At 42.3% G+C, this 26,808-nt stretch overlaps 1 protein-coding gene across 1 annotated transcript in view; it reads right to left on the bottom strand.

The window, feature by feature from the left end:
- Positions 1-920: 920 nt before the first annotated feature.
- LOC124550782 overlaps positions 921-26,808 on the bottom strand; it is a 43,207-nt gene continuing 17,319 nt past the window's right edge. Inside the window, exon 2 of the mRNA XM_047125506.1 lies at positions 921-1,344. Coding sequence (XP_046981462.1) covers positions 921-1,344 — 424 coding nt within the window. The remainder of the gene's footprint in view (positions 1,345-26,808) is intronic.

Raw genomic sequence — 26,808 nt, 5'->3', positions numbered from 1 at the left:
AATCATGTGGAGAAGTTTGTGGCACAACTTGACTAGAAGAAGGGATCGGTTGGTAGGACATGTGTTGAGGCATCAAGGGATCACCAATTTAGTATTGGAGGGGAGCGTGAAGCGTAAAAATCGTAGAGGGAGACCAAGAGATGAATACACTAAGCAGATTCAGAAGGATGTAGGTTGCAGTAGGTACAGGGAGATGAAGAAGCTTGCACAGAATAGAGTAGCATGGAGAGCTGCATCAAACCAGTCTCAGGACTGAAGACCACAGCAGATAAATCGTCTGGACAGAAAAGTGAAGTAACTAATTATTAAGCTGCAATCCAAAGAATGTGGGATGTTATTGTGTGTTTCGTGAACGTAACGAATATCTGAATGAAGGAATCATAACCATAACGAAAGTTAAAAAGTGTCTAGTCATGTTTTCAATCCGATTAATATTGAATAAATCATGTGGATAAAAACGCGAAATAGGAAGAAATTAAAGTGTTCCGTATTTTTTAAAATCCAATGAATTGTACATAATTCATGTGGGCAGAAACTGAGAATTTGAGGTGGTTCTGAAGATAATTCCGAAGGTTGCTAGAAACATTAAGCCATCTAGTTCCATTTAATTTTGCCTTCGTGTTGTATATCAACTAAGAAAGATAGTGAAATCTTTCAGACTATCTTCATGGATCTGCTCGAAAGTTCTCTCATCTCCGTTAGAGTCCATGCTCAGAACGACGTACACGCTAGCAACACCGGACAGTAGGACAATGAAAGCACATAAACAAATAACAATGCAGATTCAAGACGCACACAACAGTCGATATATACAGAATGCACACAACAGACGATAGGACAACTCGTGAAACTCATGATGACGCGTGCCTACGTCACTATGACGTAGGGCTCTCCTCACCTAGCGTGAGATGAATGCTACCCTAAGTTGGCACCCACCTTTCCCCGGCGGTCTCTGCTATCTGGACTCCCAGGTTGCCGTAGCGGTCGTAGATCCTCCTGCGGTCGGGATGTCCTAGGACGCTGTAGGCGCGCCTCGCCTGGTGGTACCTCTCCACGGCCTGCGGGTCGTGATGGTGCCTGCGGGGGTGGAGGATGCTCATCTGGTGCCGGTACGCCCTCTGGATCTCCTCTGACGAAGCACCCCTCGCTACGCCCAGCGAGTCGTACAAGGAGGTCCCGATGCGTTGGCTCGTGCGCTGACGAGCTGTCCGCTGACGAGGCATACGGTAGGGTCCGCGGACTGCCCTCCTGCGGTGCTTCACGCCAGCGATACGCATCTCGCTCGCCTCATCTCCGTCAGAACGCGGGTTTGTTTGTTTGTTGTCGCAGCGCGACAGTTGAACGCTACCATAGAGTAAATATCTCTGGAGAGAGCATTCACACGCGCAGAACAAATTTTGTGTTGTCAACATACATTGCCGGCCTGGTCACCTGTTCTCGGGACGTCGTGTGTTTGTCCGTATAGCGCCCTGTATATTTCGAATGTCACTACATCCCTAGTACAGACGGATTCTTTTCGTACGCGTCGTGGATTATTTACATATGTTGCGCAGACATTTTAACAGTATCCATTTGATACCGGGAATAAACCGGCTACGTAACTTTTAAGGGCAAGTGATATTGCATTCTGCTTCTTTGCGATAGGTGTCACAGTTCAGATGCACTCGATTTTTGGTAGTTTTCGGTATGATACGGCACTTTATAGTATTACAGAGCCTGTCGTACATTTTTGCAGTGATAGTCTTGCAAAACGACTTGACAGTACGCTAGTACTTTTGCAAGTGTCCGAAAAACACCGAATTTGCCACACATTAGCGATTATATCCCTGCTAATTCGTCCTTTTTTTCTGCTATTTCTGCGTATTTATTTTCTCGTTTTTGCGACCTAAAACAAATTTTTTCTTACTGGTGACGCTTTTAAGTGTTTATTTAATGCATTTTACGTACTTTCTCCCAGTTTATAAAATAAATAGTAGACTGAGTAAGAAGGGGGAAAAAGACGATCGGAGAATAAATGTACTGTAAAGCAAATACAGTTGGTCATGTAACAGTCAACCCATATAACACCATTAAGGGAAGTGGAAAGTGACACAAATGAAAGAGTTTGGGGGCATGTTTACTAATATTTTGCGCTTCTTAATCAAATGGTGAAGAAAATAAATGGAAGGCAAAATACACCAAAGAAGATGAATGTCTACTTCGATTAGCTACACTGCTGTGTTTTTTTGTTTGATTTGTGCAGAAAATGTATTTAAGCTGAATGCAGAAATTGGTAGAATGTGCTGTGGAAAATTAAAAATAGTTGGTATAGCATCTACCTTCAGCCACACACGTCCAAATTTTTCTCTGTCTAAACATTCCTCTTCAAAGTGTTTTGAACATACTTTGGAATATTTTATGGGGACAAAATTACTCCTCCTTATTTTCTGGAGCCAAATCTTTTCTCGTTGTTCATCCTTCGGGAAACTAAAATAGAAATCACACATAATCATTCTCCATGTCCTAGACACACTTAACATGGTCTCCTACTGGAACTTTATAGTAGACAAAATGGTTTGGACACACATATTATACGAAGACAATTACAGACTCCCACTCTATTGAATTTATCTGTCTCCCGTCTTTCAAATCTATATATATATATAATCGACAAGTCACTGATAAATGCATGGAGGATAGTATTTGCTGAAACAACTACCATTCCCTTTCCTGTTCCACTAGCAAATTTACGAGAGAAAGCGATTGTTTGTAAGCTTTTGTACGAGCCGTAATATCTGTTATATAGTCATAAAATCGAAGAAAATTAGGTCTACAGAATCAAGCCTTAATTACAACGCGTCTCGAAATTTTTAAACATAGTACCCGTGAAAAGTTACTATCCCTCCTTTCACATATTTTTCTTTGCATCCGTAGCAACAACAGTAATTCACCATCGCTATTACACTATCAACAAACGGTGAAAACACAACAAAAACTCTTGATAATGTAAACTTCAAACTCCGCGGAAAGCACAGACGCACAGCGAAGTCCCGAAAACACGTGACTATCCTGGTTTAATGTTGACAACGTACGCATAACGCAATGCTCACTCCAGAGATATTTACTCTATGAACGCTACCTGCGATGATTCTTCCAGCTGGATGCCGTACAACACTATCTTTGAGCTCTGGTCTTTCGCACGGAGTAGGAATATCTATGGAGACAGTATTGAGTTGCGACCTTAGACCACGGACACAAATAGGCTGCGCACGCTCCAGTCACGGTCTAGTCACTCGTGCTGATTTTTGGGCAATTTCCAAGAACACATGGCGATGTATATCGAACGCGCGACTATCAGATATCGCCTGCGTTTACGATATTGATGTTGTTTATACATACCAGTCACTTGACCGCGCAGCAGAAGCGACTGCAAAAAAAAAAAAAAAAAAAAAAAAAAAAAAAAAAAAAAAAAAAAAAAAAAAAATTGGAGAGTTTTGGGACTGTTTCTGATGGGATAGTAGGAACTGCGTGGAGCCGTGTTGTAACGAAGCAGGGTTGCCCACTGCTAGCCTGTTTTGGTTTTACACTCCTTCAGTAACTTAGTTAAGCAATGAACTTCTATATATTTTTTTTCATTTTCACTACTCAGATTCCGACTACAGATTCTGTAGCCTTCAGCCTCTTAGTACAGAATTCAGAAATAGTTTAAATAAAACTCCCCTAGTAAAATCTATTATTTCATTACATTATAATGTCTATTCTGAAAGTAATGAGCTAATTAGTTTTATTGGAAATGCATCCTATTAAAAGTTATGAACAATGACGTATATTGTGCAATACATATTAAGTAAAATTCGTGTGAGCTAATAGATCGAATTCAGCTATAAGACTGCATCCAAAAGAAAGCCTAAGTTTTACTGATTCCAGCAAAATGTTTAAATTAACCTAAAGTCTTTTAGTTAAACAGATAGCCTGTATGGCTTTCAGTGCCAGTTGTGACCAAACTACTAAATAATTCCGAGATCTGTTTTGATACTTTTGCTACCTTTATTTTTCTTCGTAAATGACTCCAGTCTCAACTTTGTAAGTGCATTAATTAAGAATTAAGTAAATTTGAATAAGTAAAAATTATTGTTCAAGAGGGCGGCCATGGTTATAAATCGGGAATTCCCACATCGGATGCATAAGTTAGTTCCGCGTATTTAAATTGATACAGCTCACTCATGTTATTTAAGTAATAAAACCCAATAATTAACTTCAAAACCAATTAGAAAGGATCATTTTAACCCTGGGAAATTATAAACTGTAATATATTAACAGAAATAGTCAAATATTCAAGCACTCGTCTATTTAAGGTCCGAGCTGGTGCAGTTCTCAGTAGTTCTCGGTCAGATTCTCATGGAGCAAAAGTGCGGCAAGTCGGTTAATTTTTCTGGTCGGTACCAAACAAAGTGTAATTGTGAACATTGTTAAAGATTGGAAGTTTTTGACCTACCTTATGTGACGATTAAGTGTAAGAGGCCTGGTCACATGAATATTGTGTGTGTGAGTGATAACAAATAAATCACACTGTGGTTGTCATAAATGTATTTGCATTCAAATGCCGAGGTCGACGTGTAATGAAAGACCTAAGAGTCCCAAAGAGGGCAAATTGTGGGGGCCCGATTAGCTGGAGCATGACAGCCAACTTACTGAATGTTTCAAGAGCTATTGCTGCAACAGTCAGCCTACACAAAACATGGAAAGACATCACCGTGTAAACGTAATAGAACGCTCAAATCAAAACTAAATGACAGAGATCGTCGTACGCTAACACAAAACTACGGCGCCTCAAGTGACTGCAGAGCTCAGTAGCCATCTTCTAGACCCCGTATCTATCGATATTGTCCGCCGAGAACTCCATAAAGCGAATATTCATGAACGAGCTGCTACACCAAAACCATTAGTGACGACAACCAACGCATAGAAGCGTATAACATGGTGTCAGGAGCATAAATCCTGGACGGCTGATAGCGGAAACATGAGTCAACGTTTTCGTTGTTTCAACATGCAACCGGGTTTACGTCCGGAGAACGCCAAAAGAAGCCTACAGTCCTGATTACTTGATTCCAACGGTTAGGCATAGAGGTGGAAGTGTGATGGTGTGGCCAGCCATATCATGGTATTCTGCTGGTCCCATCATTACTCTTAAAGGCCGTGTTACAGCCAACGATTGTTTAAACATTTTAGATGATTATGTGCACCCCATGATTCAAATGTTGTTTCCCAACAGTGATGCCATATTTCAGAATGATAATGCACCCATCCACACAGCCAGGAGAGTACAATCTTGGTATGAGGTGCATGTAACCGAACTGCAGCGTCTTCCCTGGCCAGGACAGTCAACGAACTTGAGCATTGCGTTCGCGGACTCCGGAGCAGGATTCCACCTCCCTCGTCACTACAGGAGTTAGATGAGGTTCTGACCGAAAAATGGCATAACATTTCACTCGAGACTATACAATCATTATATGCCAGTATTCCAAGAAGAATTGCAGTAGTATTACGGAGAAATGGGGGCCCAAACCCTTATTAATAAACAATTCCCAAGTACGTACAGGTGTTCATTTTTTTTCCTATCCCCCTGTACATGAGGTGTTGTGAATTTTCCAGCTATTCCATTTACAGTGACAGAGTTACAGAGTTGGTGAAACAATTATATAAACACTGAAGTTTAAATCTGATGTAACAGATGTGATAACTTGATCACAAAAGCAGCAAAATTGTAAATATAACCTGACTTCAGGGTTTACATCAGTATTTCAACACTTCTATAACATATGTGGTATCTGGAACAGCAGAAAAATTCACAGCACCACATGCAACTGCTATTACACAGCGTGTCACATTTTTTTTTTTATTTTTGAGAGGCTTACAACATCCCACAATGCTTGAAAATGACCATGTGTCAAAATTGCAATCGCAATAAATAATCATGTAACAGCCAAAAGAGGTATGATTTCATTTTAAAATTTCACAAAGTCTGTGGACCCATTTATCATCAGACTTTTGGAACAATTTTGATGTCTTGCTGGATAAAACATTATACACTGCAAAACACATTTTCTGAAACTGGATTATCCATTAACACTATTTGAGATTACTATGGTCTTGTTGTGAGGTACGGTATACCATTGTAACAAAGGAAACGCCTCCTGTGTGTGATGAAAACAAGGTTGTAGAAGAAGGTGAATCACAACTTGTAAGTACCGGAAAGGGCGACTGTTGAAGAACGACCTTGAAAAGATATGGGTGTTTGGAGGCCTGGAAAGCGTGTCTCGGAAGTGTTTCATAGTTAACGTTTATTTGAGTGATCAGTGCACTTTAGTGGTCTTTATCAGGCACTTTATCTTGCCAGGAACCGAAGGAATTACCGAGGGCTGGAAGTAGTGCAATAGCTTGCAGAACGAAGGTTCCGATTGCGATTTTGTGAATCATCCAGTGGAATTCGTTTCTTCCAAAGATCTCGCTGTTCACATGCATCATAGCGAACGTTTGTAGAAATCTCTGAGATCCTTTGTCAAAAGAGAAGGCCCATCAGGAGACAGCTAAGAACTGTATGTTTTTCAGTAACTGTGTTTCCACAATTTGCGCTCGCTTGGCAAGAAACTTTCCTGCGAGACTCCTACAATTTTCTTGACAGATACTGCTACAATGTATCCTAGCCACAGGAAAAAAGCATTGCTCCCAGCTACACACACAACACACAGTATTGTCCGGTGTGAAGATATCGATGATGAGTAATGTGAGAGAGATGCATCTTATTTCATTATTGGATGACACTCTTGTTTTGCGTTTTTGCTGCCAACATTGTCAACAAAATCAATGTCGTTCAACTGTCGGCTTTGAAGTTGTCAACGCTGTAAATATAATCGATATCTGGAGCCGTGACCGTCACGCTTTCGATGTGTGCCGTTTACAAGTGTTTTTGGCAATTATCCAGTGTTGTTACACATTGCAACAACAGCGCTCCAAGCGGCTGTAAGCTACACTTCTGAATACGGTGTCAGATGAGTGCGAATAGTATCGTTTATATTGATTTATAACATAGCTTCAACAACACGACCGTATGTAGTGTCATAAAGCTCGGCAACAACTCACACGTGACACCTCATTTTTCTTCCTTTAGTTTCTTAAAACCCTGCAAGGTATGAAACGGTACATTACATGACCTTTCTTCTGCGATAGTCTCGTAACATACAGATATTTCATTAAACAAAAGCAATTTAATATAAAGAACTTTTTGTCAATGGACCACAACTTTCAATATACAATTACAGCACGATGACTAGTTTGGGTTGTTTTCCACAACCATCTTTAGCGGTGAACATGCGTTAAAACACATCATCATAAACTGTAGTCATGCAAGGAAATGCATTCGTGTCGAGGGCCAAAAGACAATGACAGTGTGCAGTTAATAACTTAATAATGATCGAGCAAGATGACGGTAATTAAAAAGCAAAATTGCCGGTTGCATTAGTAAAAGCTGCATCGCATGCCCATAATTTGCAATCATACAGCAGATGTTATAGTGAGAACAGTGTATGGAACGGTAGAAGTATTGTCAGCTCTTCCATACCCTGGCTTATAAGGGAGTGATCCAGCATGGCATGTAAAATAGTCATTCTTATAAAATGTGCCCAAGTTGAAGATTAAAAGTAAAATGGTTCAAATGGCTCTGAGCACTATGGGACTTAACTGCTGAGGTCATCAGTCCCCTAGAACTTAAAACTACTTAAACCTAACTAACCTAAAGACATCACACACATCCATGCCAGAGGCAGGATTCGAACCTGCGACCGTAGCGGTCGCGCGGTTCCAGACTGTAGCGCCTAGAACCGCTCGGCCACCCCGGCCAGCAAAAGTAAAATGCCACAAGTCCAACCTGCCTGAAAAACACGTCAAAAGTAACTCAGTTTCGCGAATTTCTGGAAGACTGTATTCGCGCTGATAACAGTTCGCCTTTCCTGTGGAACATCAAATCAAATCCGTATCATGATAAAGCAAAATGGAACGCTGAATATGATCTTCCTGTTACATCTAAAGAAATTTATCCTGCAACACAGAAAGATGGGTTACAAAAAAGTTAAACCACCAAGAACAAATGACTATAGGAAAAATAACAAATAGCTTCATCATATCAGTCCTCAAACTAAACCCATCGTATCCTGTCAATACATTTTGCACTTTTCGTGAACTGTTCGCTACTATATTCTCTTTCAAACATTCGATGACTTGTAGAAATCTCCTAATTTTTTTTTTATTCTGAAAAACACCTTCATCTGATATTCCGCCATTTGTGCTGAAATTGAGCACAATAAATCTATAATTTACATCTGCTGTAGCAAGTAGAACAATTCTGTATGTTTGTAATTAAAATAAATTGACCCATTTGCAACTGAAGGAACTATCACTTTCAATTTTCCGTCAATACGATCAGCACAGTGTGGAAAATTGGACTTCCTAGTAGAATCATTCGTCGTCAGTGTGTGACATATTTCGAGCACGAACTGATGCTTTTATGTACATACATGCTTGAGCTGTGTGCAGGCGTGAGTGATTTGTGTACCATCACCTACATCAAACCGAAATAGTCACATAGTTTACAATTTGCGATAAGGTCGAAACTTTACTATTACATTTATTTCCCTGGTTCTCAGAGATTTATTTTTTAGTTATAACATTGTCTATTAATTGTTGCTGCTACGGAAGTAAATCTAAAAACAGTAAACGGTCGATTATCCGCGGCCCATTTCTCCCATTTTTTCTTTTTTTCTGCAGAAAATTTTTCTTTTATCCTTGGAGTGATCACCTGTGGACCATAATGTCATGTTACAACAAGAGTGTAGTAAACAATCTGATGCTCCAACACCTCAAGCGCTGCACTGCATTGTTGCGGTGGATATTGTAGTCATTTGGTTTCTGCAAGTGCCAAACAGTCTGAAAAGCAAAAACGGTTGTGCAGACGGCACAGCAGAAACTGAAAGTATAACACAAACTCGAAGAAGGCAGTGTTGATACGCATAATCTGGCACTGATTTACATATTCGGGAAAATAAAGACAAAATAATTCAGTTTGCTAACAGTTCTGATCCATCTAAAGGTTAATCAAAGCGGAAGGTTATGAAAAAGTACACACGCAGAACTGGATAAAGTCATGATGGAATGGTTTCACCAGAAAACAGCAGAGGGCACACAAATCTATGGCCCAATATGCGCCAAACAGACCCAGTTTTTCTTCAAAACCTTGGGGATTGAAGGAGATTTCAACGCATAGTCCGGCTGGCTAACAAGATTTAAACAGCGTCATGGTCTCCGGGAGATTGCGGTCCAAGGTGGAATGTTTAGTGCAGATAATAAGGCTGCTTCTAAATTTTTTAATGATTTCCAGGAGATGATCGCACGAGAGAATTTAGAGCTGAAGTAAATATAGAACGCGGGTGAAATCGGGCTGTTTTGGAAGTGTCTACCAACAAAGTCTTTAGCTTTCGAGACAGAGCGTAGTGTGTCAGCTTATGAGTCAAGTAAGGAAAGGATAACTGTGTTGTGTTGTGCTAATGGTATGGGATCACATAAAGTTAAGCTTGATATAATAGCTAAAGCTGTTTCAATGGAAAAGAATTGCACAATTTACCTGTTCATTATTTTCATTAGAAAGCGACGTGGATGGAGCGCACAATATTTCAAACACGGTTCCGTAATTGCTTTGTGCCACAGGTGCGAGGACATTTAGCGTTGAAGGGACTACCTGCAAGGGCTGTATTGCTGGTGCGCAATGCACCATCACATCCGAATGAACTTGCTCTGAAATCGGGTGACGGGATGATATTTGTAAGATATTTACCCCCTAATGTGACAGCTTTCAAAATGGTTCAAATGACTCTGAGCAGTATGGGACAACATCTGAGGCCATCAGTCCCCTAGACTTAGAACTACTTAAACCTAACTAACCTAAGGACATCACACACATCCATGCCCGAGGCAGGATTCGAGCCTGCAACCGTAGCAGCAGCGCAGTTCCGGACTGAAGCGCCTAGAACCGCTCGGCCACATAGGGCCGGCTGTGACAGCTTTAATTAAACCAATAGATCATAGTGTCATTGCTGTCATGAAGAATATTTATAGACAAAATCTGCTACAAAAGCTTATTGATGAGTGCAGCAATATTCAAATATTGCGAAACAATTAAACAATAGACGCTGCTAGACGCAATTTATGAAATGTCGAAGGTGTGGCGTAAGGTAAAACAGTCAACCATAGCCAAGTCATGGCAATGCATTATTCCTAAAACTGATGAAATCAGTTACTCCGATGAGAAAGGAAACTACTCATTAGCAACGTTAGCGGTTCTTTTGAAAAGTACTCCAGGATGTGAAACTGTTGACAAAGAAAATATTCCTGAATGGTTTTACGTGGATCGCACAGATCCAGGTCATGAGAGTTTGAATGACAGTGCATTCAGTGAGTGCAAGGGATATCCGAGGAGGTGACTCACAGTGACGATGATGATAAACTAAAGTCAACTACGTTTGTCTGTATGGCCATCTTCCGCAGCAGCTGTTAACATCTGTTATTATAGATTATCTGTCTTGAGCTGACTGCAATGTAATTACAACTCAAGATAACAGATAAACTCAACTAAACTCCGTCCGAACAGGGCTTGCAAGGCCCAACGAAACCGACCGGCCGCCGTGTCGTCCTCAGCTCAAAGCCGCTCTGGATGCGGATATGGAGAGCATGTGGCCAGCAGGTCGCTATACCGGCCGTATGTCGGTTTACGAGACCGGAGCCGCTACTTCTCAGTCAAGTACACTACTGGCCATTAAAATTGCTACACCAAGAAGAAATGCAGATGATAAACAGGTATTCATTGGACAAAAATATTATACTAGAACTAACATCGGATTACATTTTCACGCAATTTGGGTGCATAGATCCTGATCAGTACCCAGAACAACCACCTCTGGCCGTAATAACGGCCTTGATACGCCGGGGCATTGAGTCAAACAGAGCTTGGATGGCGTGTACAGGTACAGCTGCCCATGCAGCTGCAACACGATTCCACAGTTCATCAAGAGTAGTGACTGGCGTATTGTGACGAGCCAGTTGCTCGGCCACCATTGACCAGACGTTTTCAATTGGTGAGAGATGTAGAGAATATGCTGGCCAAGGCAGCAGTCGAACATTTTCTGTATCCAGAAAGGCCCGTACAGGACCTAAAACATGCGGCCGTGCATTATCCTGCTGAAATGTAAGGTTTCGCAGGGATCGAATGAAGGGTAGAGCCACGGGTCGTAACACATCTGATCTGTAACGTCCACTGTTCAAAGTGCCGTCAATGCGAATAAGAGGTGACCGAGACGTATAACCAATGGCACCCTATACCATCACGCCTGGTGATACACCAGTATGCCGATGACGAATACACGCTTCCAATGTGCGTTCACCGCGATGTCGCCAATCACGGATGCGACCATCATGATGCTGTAAACAGAACCTGGATTCATCCGAAAAAAATGACGTTTTGCCATTCGTGCACCCAGGTTCGTCGTTGAGTACACCATCGCAGGCGCTCAAAAGTCTGTGATGCAGCGTCAAAGGGTAACCACAGGCATGGTCTCCGAGCTGATAGTACGTGCTGCTGCAAACGTTGACGAACTGTTCGTGCAGATGGTTGTTGTCTTGCAAACGTCCCCATCTGTTGACTCAGGGATCGAGGCGTGGCTGCACGTTCCGTTACAGCCATGCGAATAAGATGCCTGTCATCTCGACTGCTAGTGATACGAGGCCGTTGGGATCCAGCACGCCGTTCCGTATTACCCTCCTGAACCCACCGATTCCATATTCTGGTTACAGTCATTGGATCTCGACGAGCGCGAGCAGCAATGTCGCGATATGATAAATCGCAATCGGGATAGGCTACAATCCGACCTTTATCAAAGTCGGAAACGTGATGGTATACATTTCTCCTCCTTACACGAGGCATCACAACAACGTTTAACCAGGCAACGCCGGTCAACTGCTGTTTGTGTATGAGAAATCGGTTGGAAACTTTCCTCAAGTCAGCACGCTGTATGTGTCGCCTCCGGCGCCAACCTTGTGTGAATGCCCTGAAAAGCTAATCATTTGCATATCACAGCATCTTCTTCCTGTCGGTTAAATTTCGCATCTGTAGCACGTCATCTTCATGGTGTAGCAATTTTAATGGCCAGTAGTGTAGCTCCACAGTTTGCCTGACAAGGGCTGAGTGCACCCCGCTTGCCAACAGCGGACGGCAGACTGGATGGGCACCCATCCAAGTGTTAGCCCAGCCCGACAGCTTTTAACTTCTGTAATCTGACGTGAACCAGTGTTACCACTGCGGCAGGGCCGAAGATGATAAAATTCCTCTAATTCCAGAAACAGTAATCAGTTATGGATCAGCGCTTCAGTGGGCCGTAGGGTTATTGGACTACTTGGAACAGCAAGTTTGTGTTGCGCAAAATTCGTAGTGCGATGTGAAAAGACAGGCTACCTCACTGAGACAGAAATCAATTCGAGACTATTTTCTTTCAAAGAATTGCAGCATAATGAGAAATTGGCTTCCACTCTATTGTTCGTAAGCGCTCGTACGTAGTACGATGCATAAATCATAATTTATTATATACGTTAGTTGAGTGATTTTAATTGTGGCATTATGTTTAATTTTAGATCTTGAATGACTCTTAATACACTACCGTCTACTTTAATTGCGGGTTATCCGCCGAATTCGATTATCCGCGGTTTTCAAGACCCCAATATCTGCAGATAATCTAGAGTACACCTTACGTCAAACGTGAAAAATCACTTTTCATAATTAAGTACCACAAAGGGCTGATTATAGGTATCTTACAAGTTCAATGGCTCTGAGCACTGTGGGACTTAACATCTGTGGTCATCAGTCCATCTTACAAGTAAGAGGAGCCTTATGTGCTGATGAGTATCGACAAACAGTGTGAAAAACATGTAATACCGTAGGAAACCCATATGGTCATGTTGCCCGCCCAGTTAGCTGTGAGGTGTAACGCACTGCTTTCCGAGCGGGAAGGTGTGCCGATCCCCGGCACTAATTGGCAGGACACTTAAAAAATGCAACAGATCTACTAAGGAGACTGCCTACACTACCCTTGTCCGACCTCTTTTAGAATACTGCTACGCGGTGTGGGATTCTCACCAGATAGGACTGATGGAGTACATCGAAAACGTTCACGGAAGGGCAGCACGGTTTGTATTATCGCGAAATATTGGAGAGAGTGTCACAGAAATGATACATGATTTGCAGTGGACGTAATTAAAAGAAAGGCGTTTTTCGTTGCGACGGAATCTTCTCACGAAATTCCAATCACCAACTTTCTCCTCCGAATGCGAAAATATTTTGTTGATACCAACCTACATAGGGAGAAACGATCACCACTATAAAATAAGGGAAATCAGAGCTCGTACGGAAAGATATAGGTGTTCGTTCTTTGCGCAAACTATACGAGATTGGAATAGTAGAAAATTGTGAAGGTGGTTCGATGAACCCTCTGCCAGGCACTTAAATGTTATTTGCAGAGTATCCATGTAGATGTAGATGTAATCCGCCCGGCGGACTAGTGTCGAGGTCCGGTGTGCCGGCCAGTCGGTGGATGATTTTTAAGGCCGTTTTCCATCTGCCTCGGCGAATTCGCCTCAGGTACATTATGTCGGCGGTTGGTGTGCAAACATTGTCTGCACGTATGCGTACGCGTAATTACTCTACCGCGCAAACATTGGGGTTACACTCGACCGGTGAGGGACGTTCCCGGGACGGAGGGGGGGGGGGGGGTCCACTGGGAGCCGAACCGCACAATAACCCTGAGTTCGGTGTGGAGCGGCGGTGGGGTGAGTGGACTGCTATAGCCTGTTGTTGGGGATGTGTACCATTGAGGGCTACGGCGGGGACGAAGCCTCTCCGTCGCTTCTAGGTCCCCAGTTCAATACAATACAATACAATGGTCATGTTTAACAAACAAGTGCTATATATAAATTTGGTAGCATAAAATGTGCTGCCAGACAATTCGTTAAATGCGTTGAGCAATGTTAGTCAGACAATAAAGTTCTTGTACGTCAGTCTCAGTCCTTTCGTCTACATCTGCATCTGCGTACTATCTGGCCACGATAATTTCACGATTTCGCTAGTGCTAAGCATTTGCTGAGTGTCGACACTAGAACAAAAACTTACTCAAGTTTGTTTCATCAAGCCGCTGGGACAACTTTATTTCAGGAACTTGCTGTTAAGTTTTTCTTGCAGAAGTGCAGTTATTCTTAAAAATCATAGCAGTTGCCATTATTGTTGCATTATTATTAATGAAAAAAATTCGTGACGAAACAAAAAAATAAAAAATAAATTTAAAACAGTCTTAGAGGCGTACGTATTGATATTATCAAAAAAACTATTCAATTAACTGAAATTAGACGCCTTTATCCAGATTAAGAAGTTTGAGGGTGTCGTATGCAAATTTCGTATATCTCTTGTCTATTATATGATCAAATGTTCGATCACAGGGGAACAAAAATGTGGCACGGTGCGTTATCAAGAGACTGGCCTTTAATTATTCTTCGATTTTTGCAAACAGTACTTACTACTTTTACCATAAATGTAATCATACAGGCGACATCCCTATTGGCATTCCACTTTCCCTTGTGGTGAAACAATTTGGTTGGTAAACTCATTTCGCACTTCGATGAGTGGTGCCAATTATGTGTGTTTAGAGGTTCCAATGGTACATTCGTTTCGCCCCTATCTGTCTTTTGCCATTCTCCTTTTCCATACTGATATTTTCGCGCTGGTACTGAACACACACAGATTCCGTAAGCTTGAGGAAAACTTCCACGAAATACCAAATTCGGGAAGTAATTGCAGCAAGATCCTAGAAATTAGAACGGATTTTCACCGTACATTGCAGTGTGCGCTGATTTGAAACTTCCTAACAAATTAAAACAGTACGCCGGAACGAGACTCAAACCCGGGAACCCTGTCCGGCATACAGTTCTAATTAGTCAGGAAGTTTCGTGCAAGAAACTGTTTTCTCTAACTTTAGACATTCTTGAAGTTGACGAGACTAACGGACGTGGATGGAAAGTGGCGGTGGGCCTTGCTGATGTGGTTTCTAACATTGCACCCGATTCTGTGATTGTCTGGGTAAAGCGCCATACCACAGCAGGAAGTTGGGTAGACTGATTCATGAATATGATTTCAGGATTACGGAAACGGCTATTGATGAAGTTACACGCCCTCAAGCGATGATGATAATGGTGTCGAATCAAACACAAATGACAGTGCTCTTAAATAAAAATCATTTTGACAATTCTAAACGTGGCAGGGGTAAAATACAGGGAGCGAAAGGCTGTTTACAATTTGTACAGAAACCAGATGGCAGTTATAAGAGTCGAGGGGCATGAAAGGGAAGCAGTGGTTGGGAAGGGAGTGAGACAGGGTTGTAGCCTCTCCCCGATGTTATTCAATCGGTATATTGAGCAAGCAGTAAGGGAAACAAAAGAAAAATTCGTAGTAGTTATTAAAATCCATGGAGAAGATATGAAAACTTTGAGGTTCGCCGATGACATTGTAATTCTGTCAGAGACAACAAAGGACTTGGGAGAGCAGTTGAACGGAATTGACAGTGTCTTGATAGGAGGATATAAGATGAACATCTACAAAAGCAAAACGAGGATAATGGAATGTAGTCGAATTAAGTCGGGTGATGCTGAGGGAATTAGATTAGGAAATGAGGCACTTAAAGTAGTGAAGGTGTTTTGCTATTTGGGGAGCAAAATAACTGATGATGGTCGAAGTAGAGAGGATATAAAATGTAGACTGGCAATGGCAAGGAAAGCGTTTCTGAAGAAGAGAAATTTGATAACATCGAGTATAGATTTAAGTGGCAGGAAGTCGTTTCTGAAAGTATTTGTATGGAGTGTAGCCATTTATGGAAGTGAAACATGGATGATAAATTGTTTCGACAAGAAGCGTATACACGCTTTCGAAATGTGGTGTTACAGAAGAATGCTGAAGATTAGATGGGTAGATCACATAACTAATGATGAAGTATTGAATAGAATTGGGGAGAAGAGGAGTTTGTGGCACAACTTGCAAGAAGAAGGGACCGGTTGGCAGGACATGTTCTGAGGCATCAAGGGATCACAAATTTAGCATCGGAGGGCAGCGAGCAGGGTAAAAGTCGTAGAGGGAGACCAAGAGATGAATACACTAAGCAGATTCAGAAGGATGTAGGTTGCGTAGGTACTGGGAGATGAAGAAGCTTGCACAGGATAGGGTAGCATGGAGAGCTGCATCAAACCAGTCTCAGGACTGAAGACCACAACAACAACAACGACAATTACGCTTTGTAAACATTACTGCTGTACTGTATTTAATAAATGCAGTGTCCAAACAGATTCCAAAGATCAGTTGATTTTCGATTCATAGTATCGTTAAGTTGAACATTCATTATTTTCGATTCATATAATAATACATAATTTGTGGATAAAACTCTATAGCATGAATATGTCAATCAGTTAGCTGATTACCGATCCGAAGGAAGTGTCACGCAAGCGGACAACATTTCCGCGAGTGCCGCCTCCGATTTCGTGTTACGCACAAAACGCACGTAGCGGTGGCAGCATCGCTGCAAACAACCGCCGCTAAGCCCCCTCTCCCCCTACAAAGCGGGGCCACGGGCGTTCCCGACAACCACCGCGCCAATCTTCAACTTAATCGTGGACCAACAGTAAATAATCGGCGAACCACCATATGATGCGTGGTGGAGGGTACCTTCTACCGCTATTACTCATTCTCTTTGGTGTTCCACTAGTAAGTAAAGAGAGAGAGAGAGAAACGACCGACTACAGGGTGAAAAGTATTTAAACCGACAAACTCTGGGAGGTTGTAGGGGACATCAAAACAAATACTTTTCCCTAATGTCATTTTTTCCTATGAGGAGTATTTAAACCGGTAGAGGAACATTAGTCTGGCGGCAAATTAATTAAACCAACAAACACTTTTCCATTTTTTTATGACAAAGAGACAACACAACACAACCCAATTTCAATTACAGTAGATTTTCCATTGACACGTGAACAAAGGTTACACCGTCGGATCATGTTCTGTCCGACACGGGCAAAAAACCCCAGGAGTATCCTGAATTGTTCCTGCTGCTGCTACTATCCGGGCAACCAGATGCTCTTCTGATGCAACAGGAGTTGCGTAAACAAGGTTGCGCATCTCTCCCCACACAAAAAGTCCAGAGGAGACTGGGGATCGAGTAGGCCATGGTACAGGACCACCTCTGCCAATCCACGTTTCTGGGAACCGTCGGTCCAGGAATCGACGCACACGACGACTGAAATGTGCCGGCGCCCCATTGTGTTGGAACAACATGCGTTGTCTTGTAGGGAGCGGGACGTCTTCTAGCAATTCTGGCAATGCTCTGGCGAGAAGATTGTAATAGTGCCTGCCATTTAATGGCCTAGGTAGCAGATACAGCCCAATTAAAGAGTCCCCAACAACACCGACCCACACATTAACGAAGAACCGCACTTGATGAGCGCTAGTAACTACGGCATGTGAGTTATCCTCACTCCAAACATGCGGATTGTGTGTGTTGAAGGCTCCATCACGCTCGAACGTTACTTCATCGGTAAACAACACAGAGGATGAAAATGTAGGATGCATTTCACACTGTTTCAGCAACCACTGCGAAAACTGTGCTCTGGGTGGATAATCAACTGGTGCCAGGTTGTGGACACGCTGTAAGTGAAATGGACGTAACAACTGCTCTCGAAAGACTGTTCTTATATTCGTCTTATTTGTCCCCACGAGTGCTGATTGAAGGATCCCGCTCCACATGCTGCAAAACAGCTTCCTCAAATTGCAGCGTTCTTACCGTGCGGCGGCGTCCCTGTCCAGGTAATCTGCTAAATGACCCGGTCTCACGCAGACGTTGGTACACAGCAGCAAAGGTCTTATGATGCGGGATACGGCGATTAGGATATTGTTGTTGATAAACCCGCTGTGCAGCTCGTCCGTTGTGGTGCGCTATGTAGTACGCACTAACCATATCAGTGTACTCACTCCAGGTGTATCGCTCCATTAGTAAACAGAGACAATGCACTACTGCACTGGTGGATAGCAGTTGCCTACACCTGAAGAGCGTAATACGACCTCTAACAACTGAAGTGCGTAATACGGCGTCCACCGGTTTAAATAATCCTCATAGGAAAAAAATAGCATTAGGAAGAAATAACATTAGGAAAAAATATTTGTTTTGATGTCCCCTACAACCTCCCAGACTTTGTCGGTTTAAATACTTTTCACCCTGTATATGCCTCTGTATCAGCCCTAATTTCTTTTACTTGTCTTTCTTAAGCGAACTGTACGTTGGCGGCAGTAGAATCGTTCTGCTGTCCGTCGCTTATGCCAGTTCAGTAATTTTTTTCCAATAATTTTTAACGGAAAGAACATCTTACCTCCAGGGATTATCATCTAAGGTCACTGAGCGTTTCAGTACAGTTCGTGTGTTGATCGAGCCTGCCGGTTACAAATTTAGCAGGACGCCTCTGAATCGCTTCAATGTCTTTCTTTAGTCCGACCCCGTAGGGATTCCAAACACTGCAGCAGTACTCAAGAATGGCCCGCACTAGTGTTTGCATCCTGAAACCTTTATAGGTGCTGCTATATTTTCCTAGAATTCTACCAATAAACCAAAGTCAACCGTTCGCCTTCCCTACTTCCGACATTATATGCTCGTTCCACTTCATGTCGCTTTGCAAGATAAACCTAAATATTCAATCGAAGAGACTGTCAGGCGTCACACCGCTTATGCTGTATTCGAACATAAGTTGTCTATTTTTTCCGCTCATCTGCCTTGACTCACATTTTCCACATCTAGAGCTAGTTGTCATTCATCACACAGAAAAGAAATTCTGTCCAAGTCATCTTGTATCGTCCTATGGTCTCTCAACAATGACACTATCCCGTACTATAGCGTCGTTAGTAGTGGCGGCTGTTGTGTGAAGATCATGTGAACACCCAAACATTTGACACCTTTCGGATTTATTGATTATTTTACTTTGAATGCTGTTAAACATAATGTAATAATGTTAAACATAATGTAATAATTGGACAGGATTTGTGATTGGTGTAAAGAATGGCAGCTAACTCAAAATATAGATAAATGTAAATTAATGCAGATGAATAGGAAAAAGAATCCCGTAATGTTTGAATACTCCATTAATAGTGTAGGGCTTGACACAGTCACGTCGATTAAATATTTGGGCGTAACATTGCAGAGCGATATGAAGTGGGACAAGCACGTAATGGCAATTGTGGCGAAGGCGGATAGTCGTCTTCGGTTCATTGGTAGAATTTTGAGAAGATGTGGTTCATCTGTACAGGAGACCGCTTATAAAACACTAATACGACCTATTCTTGATTACTGTTCGAGCGTTTGGGATCCCTATCAGGTCGGATTGAGGGAGGGCATAGAAGCAATTCAGAGGTGGGCTGCTAGATTTGTTACTAGTACGTTTGATCATCACGCTTGTGTTACGGAATTGCTTCAGGAACTCGGGTGTGAGTCTCTAGAGGAAAGGAGGCGCTCTTTTCGTGAATCGCTACTGAGGAAATTTAGAGAACCAGCATTTGAGGCTGACTGCAGTACAATTACACTGCCGCCAACTTACATTTCGCGAAAAGGCCACAAATATAAGAGAGATTTGGGCTGTTACAGAGGCATGTAGGCAGTCATTTTTCCCTCGTTATGTTTGGGAGTGGAACAGGGAGAGAAGAAGCTGGTTGTGGTACGAGGTACCCTCCGCTACGCACCGTATGGTGGATTGCGGAGTATGTATGTAGATGTAGATGTCTTTATTGGATTTCAATTCCCCCCCAGAGGGGGACTGGCATCAGCGTAATATGCTGCTCTACACCCAATAGAAAAGTTAAAAAACGTAATGAGAATTGAAATAAACAAAAAAACAGGTGATAAAACGGTGACATTGTAAAAGAAACTGTAAAATGGCGGTAAGGTGTGGAATTTAAAATATAAAAACACTGCGGTGACGATGCGGATGAAGAAGTAGACAGGCACAATTAAAAAACAAGGCGACATTCTGTCTTCTGTTCGCACGAGATAAAAAAGACAACTAGCAACAGTATGGCGGCTGATCGCAACACTGACAGGGGACGCATAACACGTAACACTCACTTAAAACAGAACTATACAGGTGACACGGCGGCAGATTGGGGGGGGGGGGGCATAATGAAATAAAACGCGTTAAATCTACCGTGCTGTGCTACATTGCTCTCTTGAATCAGTGAAACTTGGCATCGGGGTTGCGAGCACACCTTTACTTGTGCACATTTTAAGGAGTTTCTGCTCATGCGCAACTGGCGTGACGTACCGTAATTGCCATACGGGCCAAATACATAGGGATTTGATAAACGATGTGCGCGGTTCACGGCGTGCACTGCTAACCCTTTCCACTCAACTACAAGTCTACGTCAATGCCAGCAGGTGGTAGTACACTGCAGCAGACTTTTACCCACGATCGCTTAGCATAAATCGCGCTAGGCGATAGCATTCTCCATAGATATGCCAGTTCACTCACTATGTAGTAAAATTAGATAGGACGTCAGTATATGTTGTAGTTGTTGTTGTTGTTGTTGTTGTTGTTGTCTTCAGTCCAGAGACTGTTTGATGCAGCTCTCAATGCTACCCTATCCTGTACAAGCTTCTTCATCTCCCACTACCTACTGCAACCTACATCCTTCTGAATCTGCTTAGTGCATTCATCTCTTCGTCTCCCTCTACGATTTTTACCCTCCACGCTGCCCTCCAGTACTAAATTGGTGATTCCTTGACGCCTCAAAACATGCCATACCAACCGGTCCCTTCTTCTTGTCAAGTTGCTCTTCTCCCAAATTCTATTCAGTACCTCCTCATTAGTTACGTGATATACACATCTAATCTTCAGCATTCTTCGGTAGCACCACATTTCGAAAGCTTCTATTCTCTTCTTGTCCAAACTATTTATCGTCTATCTTTCACTTCCATACATGCCTACACTCCATACAAATACTTTCAGAGACGACTTCCTGACACTTAAATCTATACTCGATGTTAACAAATTTCTCTTCTTCAGAAACGCTTTCCTTGCCATTGCCAGTCTACATTTTATATCCTCGCTACTTCGACCATCATCAGTTATTTTGCTACCCAAATAGCAAAACTCCTTTACTACTTTAAGTGTCTCATTTCCTAATCTAATTCCCTCAGCATCACCCGACTTAATTCGACTACATTCCATTATCCTCGTTTTGCTTTTGTTGATGTTCATCTTATACACTGCTTTCAAGACACTGTCCATTCCGTTCAACTGCTCTTCGAAGTCCTTTGTTGTCTCTGACAGAATTACAATGTCATCGGCGAACCTCAAAGTTTTTATATCTTCTCCATGGATTTTAATACCTACTCCGAATTTTTCTTTTGTTTCCTTTACTGCTTGCTGAATATACAGATTGAATAACATCGGGGAGAGGCTACAACCCTGTCTCACTCCCTTCCAAACCACTGCTTCCCTTTCATGTCCCTCGACTCTTGTAAATTCCATCTGGTTTCTGTACAAATTGTAAATAGCCTTTCGCTCCCTGTATTTTACCCCTGCCACCTTCAGAATTTGTAAGAGAGTATTCCAGTCATCATTGTCAAAAGCTTTCTCTAAGTCTACAAATGCTACAAACGTAGGTTTGCCTTTCCTTAATCTTTCTTCTAAGATAAGTCGTAAGTTCAGTATTGCCTCACGTGTTCCAACATTTCTACGGAATCCAAACTGATCTTCCCCAGGGTCGGCTTCTACCAGTTTTTCCATTCGTCTGTAAAGAATTCGCGTTAGTATTTTGGAGCTGTTACTTATTAAACTGAAAGTTCGATAATTTTCGTATCTGTCAACACCTTCTTTCTTTGGGATTGAAATTATTATATTCTTCTTGAAGTCTGAGGGTATTTCGCCTGTCTCATACATCTTGCTCACCAGATGGTAGAGTTTTGTCAGGACTGGCTCTCCCTAGGCCGTCAGTAGTTCTAATGGAATGTTGTCTACTCCCGGGGCTTTGTTTCGGGTTAGATCTTTCAGTGCTCAAACTCTTCACGCAGTATCATATCTCCCATTTCATCTTCACCTACATCCTCTTCCATTTCCATAATATTGTCCTCAAGTACATCGCCCTTGCATAGACCGTCTATATACTCCTTCCACCTTTCTGCTTTCCCTTCTTTGCTTAGAACTGGATTTCCATCTGAGCTCTTGATATTTATACAAGTGGTTCTCTTTTCTCCAAAGGTCTCTTTAATTTTCCTGTAGGCAGTATCTATCTTACCCCTAGTAAGATAAGCCTCTACATCCTTACATTTGTCCTCTAGCCATCCCTGCTTAGCCATTTTGCAGTTCCTGTCGAATCATTTTTGTGACGTTTGTACGCCTTTTTGCCTGCTTCATTTACTGCATTTTTATATTTTCTCCGTTCATCAATTAAATTCAGTATTTCGTCTGTTACCGAAGGATTTCTCCTAGCCCTCGTCTTTTTACCTACTTGATCGTCTGCTGCCTTCACTACTTCATCCCTCAGAGCTACCCATTCTTCTTCTACTGTATTTCTTTCCCCCATTCCTGTCAATTGTTCCCTTACGCTCTCCCTGAAACTCTGTACAACCTCTGGTTTAGTCAGTTTATCCAGGTCCCATCTCCTTAAATTCCCACCTTTTTTCAGTTTCTTCAGTTTTAATCCACATTTCATAACCAATAGATTGTGGTCAGAGTCCACATCTGCCCCTGGAAATGTCTTACAATTTAAAACCTGGTTCCTAAATCTCTGTCTTACCATTATATAGTCTATCTGAACCTGTCAGTATCTCCAGGATTCTTCCATGTATACAACCTTCTTTTATGATTCTTGAACCAAGTGTTAGCTATGATTAATTTGTGCTCTGTGCAAAATTCTACCAGGCGGCTTCCTCTTTCATTTCTTAGCCACAATCCATATTCACCCACTACGTTTCCTTCTCTCCCTTTTCCTGCTCTCGAATTCCAGTCCCTCATGACTTAAATTTTCGTCTCCCTTCACTACCTGAATAATTTCTTTTATCTCATCATACATTTCATCAATTTCTTCATCATCTGCAGAGCTAATTGGCATATAAACTTGTGCTACCGTAGTAGGTATGGGCTTAGTATCTGTATTGGCCAGTGGTGGCAGCACACTACAGCAGACTTTTACCCACCTACGCTTGGCATAAATCGCGTTAGGCGGTTGCATACTCCACAGATATGCCAGTTCGCTCACTATATAGTAAATTAGATCGGACATCAGTATATGTTGTAGTTATACTGATAGAAAAACCTATTTTGTGGGATTCTGAATGAGTTATAGTACATTAAATTTCAGATTTTATCATACAATAATCCATTTGAGGCGCTGAGAACCATGAAGCACATCAACATTAATTGTGGGACTGTAGTATTTATTCATGTTTCTGACACCTGGGTCAGGTTTATCTGTATTGTAGGCCGACATTGCATGTATGCCTGAACATTCACGAAAAGGTGCCCCACTGCTTTCTCTGATATTCACTTAAATATTCTAAGTCTATTCACCGAGAGCTGGGACGAAACACAAACAGTGTCACGTGAGCGACTACGCTCGTTGCCAGGGAAAGCATTCGGTGTTCACGTGATACGTAGGGGTGTGGGAGATCCTTGGTGCACCCTTTGCAGCTGGCTGCCGAGCTGTCACAGCGGACCGTGAGAAACCTGGGCAACAATGTACGAAATAAATTTAACAATAATGTTAAACTGAGTTCATTGTCCGCAGCTCGTGGTCGTGCAATAGCGTTCTCTCTTCCCGCGCCCGGGTTTCCGGGTTCGATTCCCGGCGGGGTCAGGGGATTTTCTCTGCCTCGTGATAACTGGGTGTTGTGTGATGTCCTTAGGTTAGTTAAGTTTAAGTAGTTCTAAGTTCTAGGGGACTGATGACCATAGATGTTAAGTCCCATAATGCTCAGAGCCATTTGAGCCACTGAGTTCATTCTGTCGAAGCAGATTTATTTTCATTCAGGTTGCTAACAAACCACTCCATTCTAACATAATTAATTGTTAATTTTAATAACAATATCAGTAATAATAATGATGAAGGACGAAACAAGATTCACTCTGTCGAACTTGAACTGTTTTCATTGAGGTTTATAACAAACCGCTCCTCTCTCTCCTCTATAATGCAGTCTAATTTCCACATTTGAGTTTCCACTTTTTCTACGACATGGAAGACGCACTTGTTCCAATCCTCTGCCGTCACTGTTCTTACTGATTCTTCTAGCAGTACTTTAACTTCCGACATTTTGTATGTTTTGTTTTTCGCTGCAACGTAGCCTTTGATTCTGGCCCACACTAACTCGATGGCGTTTAATTCACAGTGGTACGGAGGAATTCTGAGAACAGTTTTCCCTGCATTCTTCGCCATTTCATCTATTGCGTATTCGTTGTGCGCTGTTCTGTGATTTTTAACTATATCTAAAGTTCTTTCTTCAACTTACAGTCTTCGAAATCGATGTTCTTAGATTTTAGCCGCTCTGATATTTCGAGCTTACTGGAATTCGCATTTGGAACTTTTTCTTTTCTCCGAGAATGGTACGGCGCGTTACCAAGAACAATAACTGCATTTTCCTGAAGCCGAGGAACAACATCTTGAAACCACTTCTCGAAGGTTTCGGCGCACATCTCCTCATGATAATCTCCACTTTTCTTGGATTCGAAAGTCCACAAACATCCTTCAACGAACCCTACTTCGCTGCCAATGTGTGCGATAATCAAACGTTTCCATTTACCTGATGGGCCCTTGCTTCCGGCGGATAATCCGGACAGAAACGCTTGTTTTGAGGAATTTATAGTGTCATCTACACAGACTTAACTTCGGGTATGTCCTGCGTTCACCCACGTCTCGTCCAAATAGTAAATGGGTCTGCCTTCATCTCTCAACCGTTTTAATGGTTCGAAGATAACGCCGCCTCCATAAAATGATGTCATCCCTGTCTATTAGCATGCTATCGCGCCCACGCCGGACATATTTGAAATTCATTTCTCTCAATAACTTATAAAATATAGTTCTCCGAAAATTGCCCAGATCTGCATCTTCGTTCACGACTGTAACCACTTTGTCAATTGTTGGCAATTCGTTACGAAAAAATAAAATTCGTGTACTTCGTATCGCATTTCTATCGAAGTCATCAACACTTTCAGAAAGTTTCTGTCGTAATTTTCCTTTCTTGGGAGACTTCAAAGAGTGTATGGCCTTGTACTCGCTCATCACACGATACGCTCAAGAGCGTCCAACACCTGTAGCTGCAGCTGTTTTCGAAACAATGTCACTCATCGACTTCTCTGGATGTAACAGTTCCGTTTTATACACATTAAGCGCCATGAGCTTCTCAGAAGAACTTAGTGATTCCTTCTTTGCTCGCTTCTTTGGTGGACTCAGAACTGACACGTCGGCCTCGCTCGCTGAATCCGTGGATGACATAATGAGGACAGCCGTATGTGAAGCTAATGAAATAAGTGAATATATAAAATAAGAAACCATGCGATGCTATTGGATGCGCACATAAACAGTGAATGCTCAGCGGGACTACAAACACATATGCTTACTCTAATAATCAACAACTAGTCTTTCAAGCGTCTTTACAGATGAACTTAAGATATCCTGAAATCGCCGCTGTACAACACCCACTAACGAGGTCACACCTGCAACTGAGACGGCCACACTGACTGAGCGCCGCGCCTGCGAACCGCACAATGCATCGCTCACAAAGGACAAACTGTTGCACCCATCGCATTCGAACAAACTACAAAATTAAATTCAAACCGTTCTGAAACTTTTCTCGCTTACACCCCCACAAAATATTTAAAGGGGAAAAGTTTGTCGCTTACTATATTTCGGATGATGATTTGGTAAAAGTTCTGCATCAGACGTGAGATTTTAATTTATTTACTGACTCTATTGGGCAGAAAATTTGCAGACATCAACATATAGTACTGAAGCACTCCGTCTTCAGGCCACAAGTGGCCCATCGGGACCATCCGACCGCCGTATCATCCTCAGATGAGGATGCGGATAGGAGTGGCATGTGGTCAGCACACCGCTCTCCCGGTCGTTATGATGGTTTTCTTTGACCGGAGCCGCTACTATTCGGTCGAGTAGCTCCTCAATTGGCATCACGAGGCTGAGTGCACACCGAAAAATGGCAACAGCGCATGGCGGCTGGATGGTCACCCATCCAAGTGCAGGCCACGCCCGACCGTGCTTAACTTCGGTGACCTCACGGGAACAGGTGTATCCACTGCGGCAAGGCCGTTACCTATAGTACTGAAGGCAATTATAAAATTATTTTGCTGTGCGACACACAGTTTAGGAGATATGGCGTGATGAATATAGAGTAACGCAAAAAACAACTTTTCCTGAAAGCTTAAATATTTCTCTTTTTCAGTGACATTCGCCAATGACATGGTAATGCTGTCAGAGACAGCAAAGGACTTGGAAGAGCAGTTGAACGGAATGGACAGTGTCTTGAAAGGAGGGTATAAGATGAACACCAACAAAAGCAAAACGGGGATAACGGAATGTAGTCGAATTAAGTCGGGTGATGCTGAGGGAATTAGATTAGGAAATGAGGCACTTAAAGTAGTGAAGGAGTTTTGCTATTT

The sequence above is a fragment of the Schistocerca americana genome, chromosome 9, assembly GCF_021461395.2.
Source record: "Schistocerca americana isolate TAMUIC-IGC-003095 chromosome 9, iqSchAmer2.1, whole genome shotgun sequence".
Taxonomy (NCBI): domain Eukaryota; kingdom Metazoa; phylum Arthropoda; class Insecta; order Orthoptera; family Acrididae; genus Schistocerca; species Schistocerca americana.
This window is presented reverse-complemented; position numbering and strand designations above follow the sequence as displayed.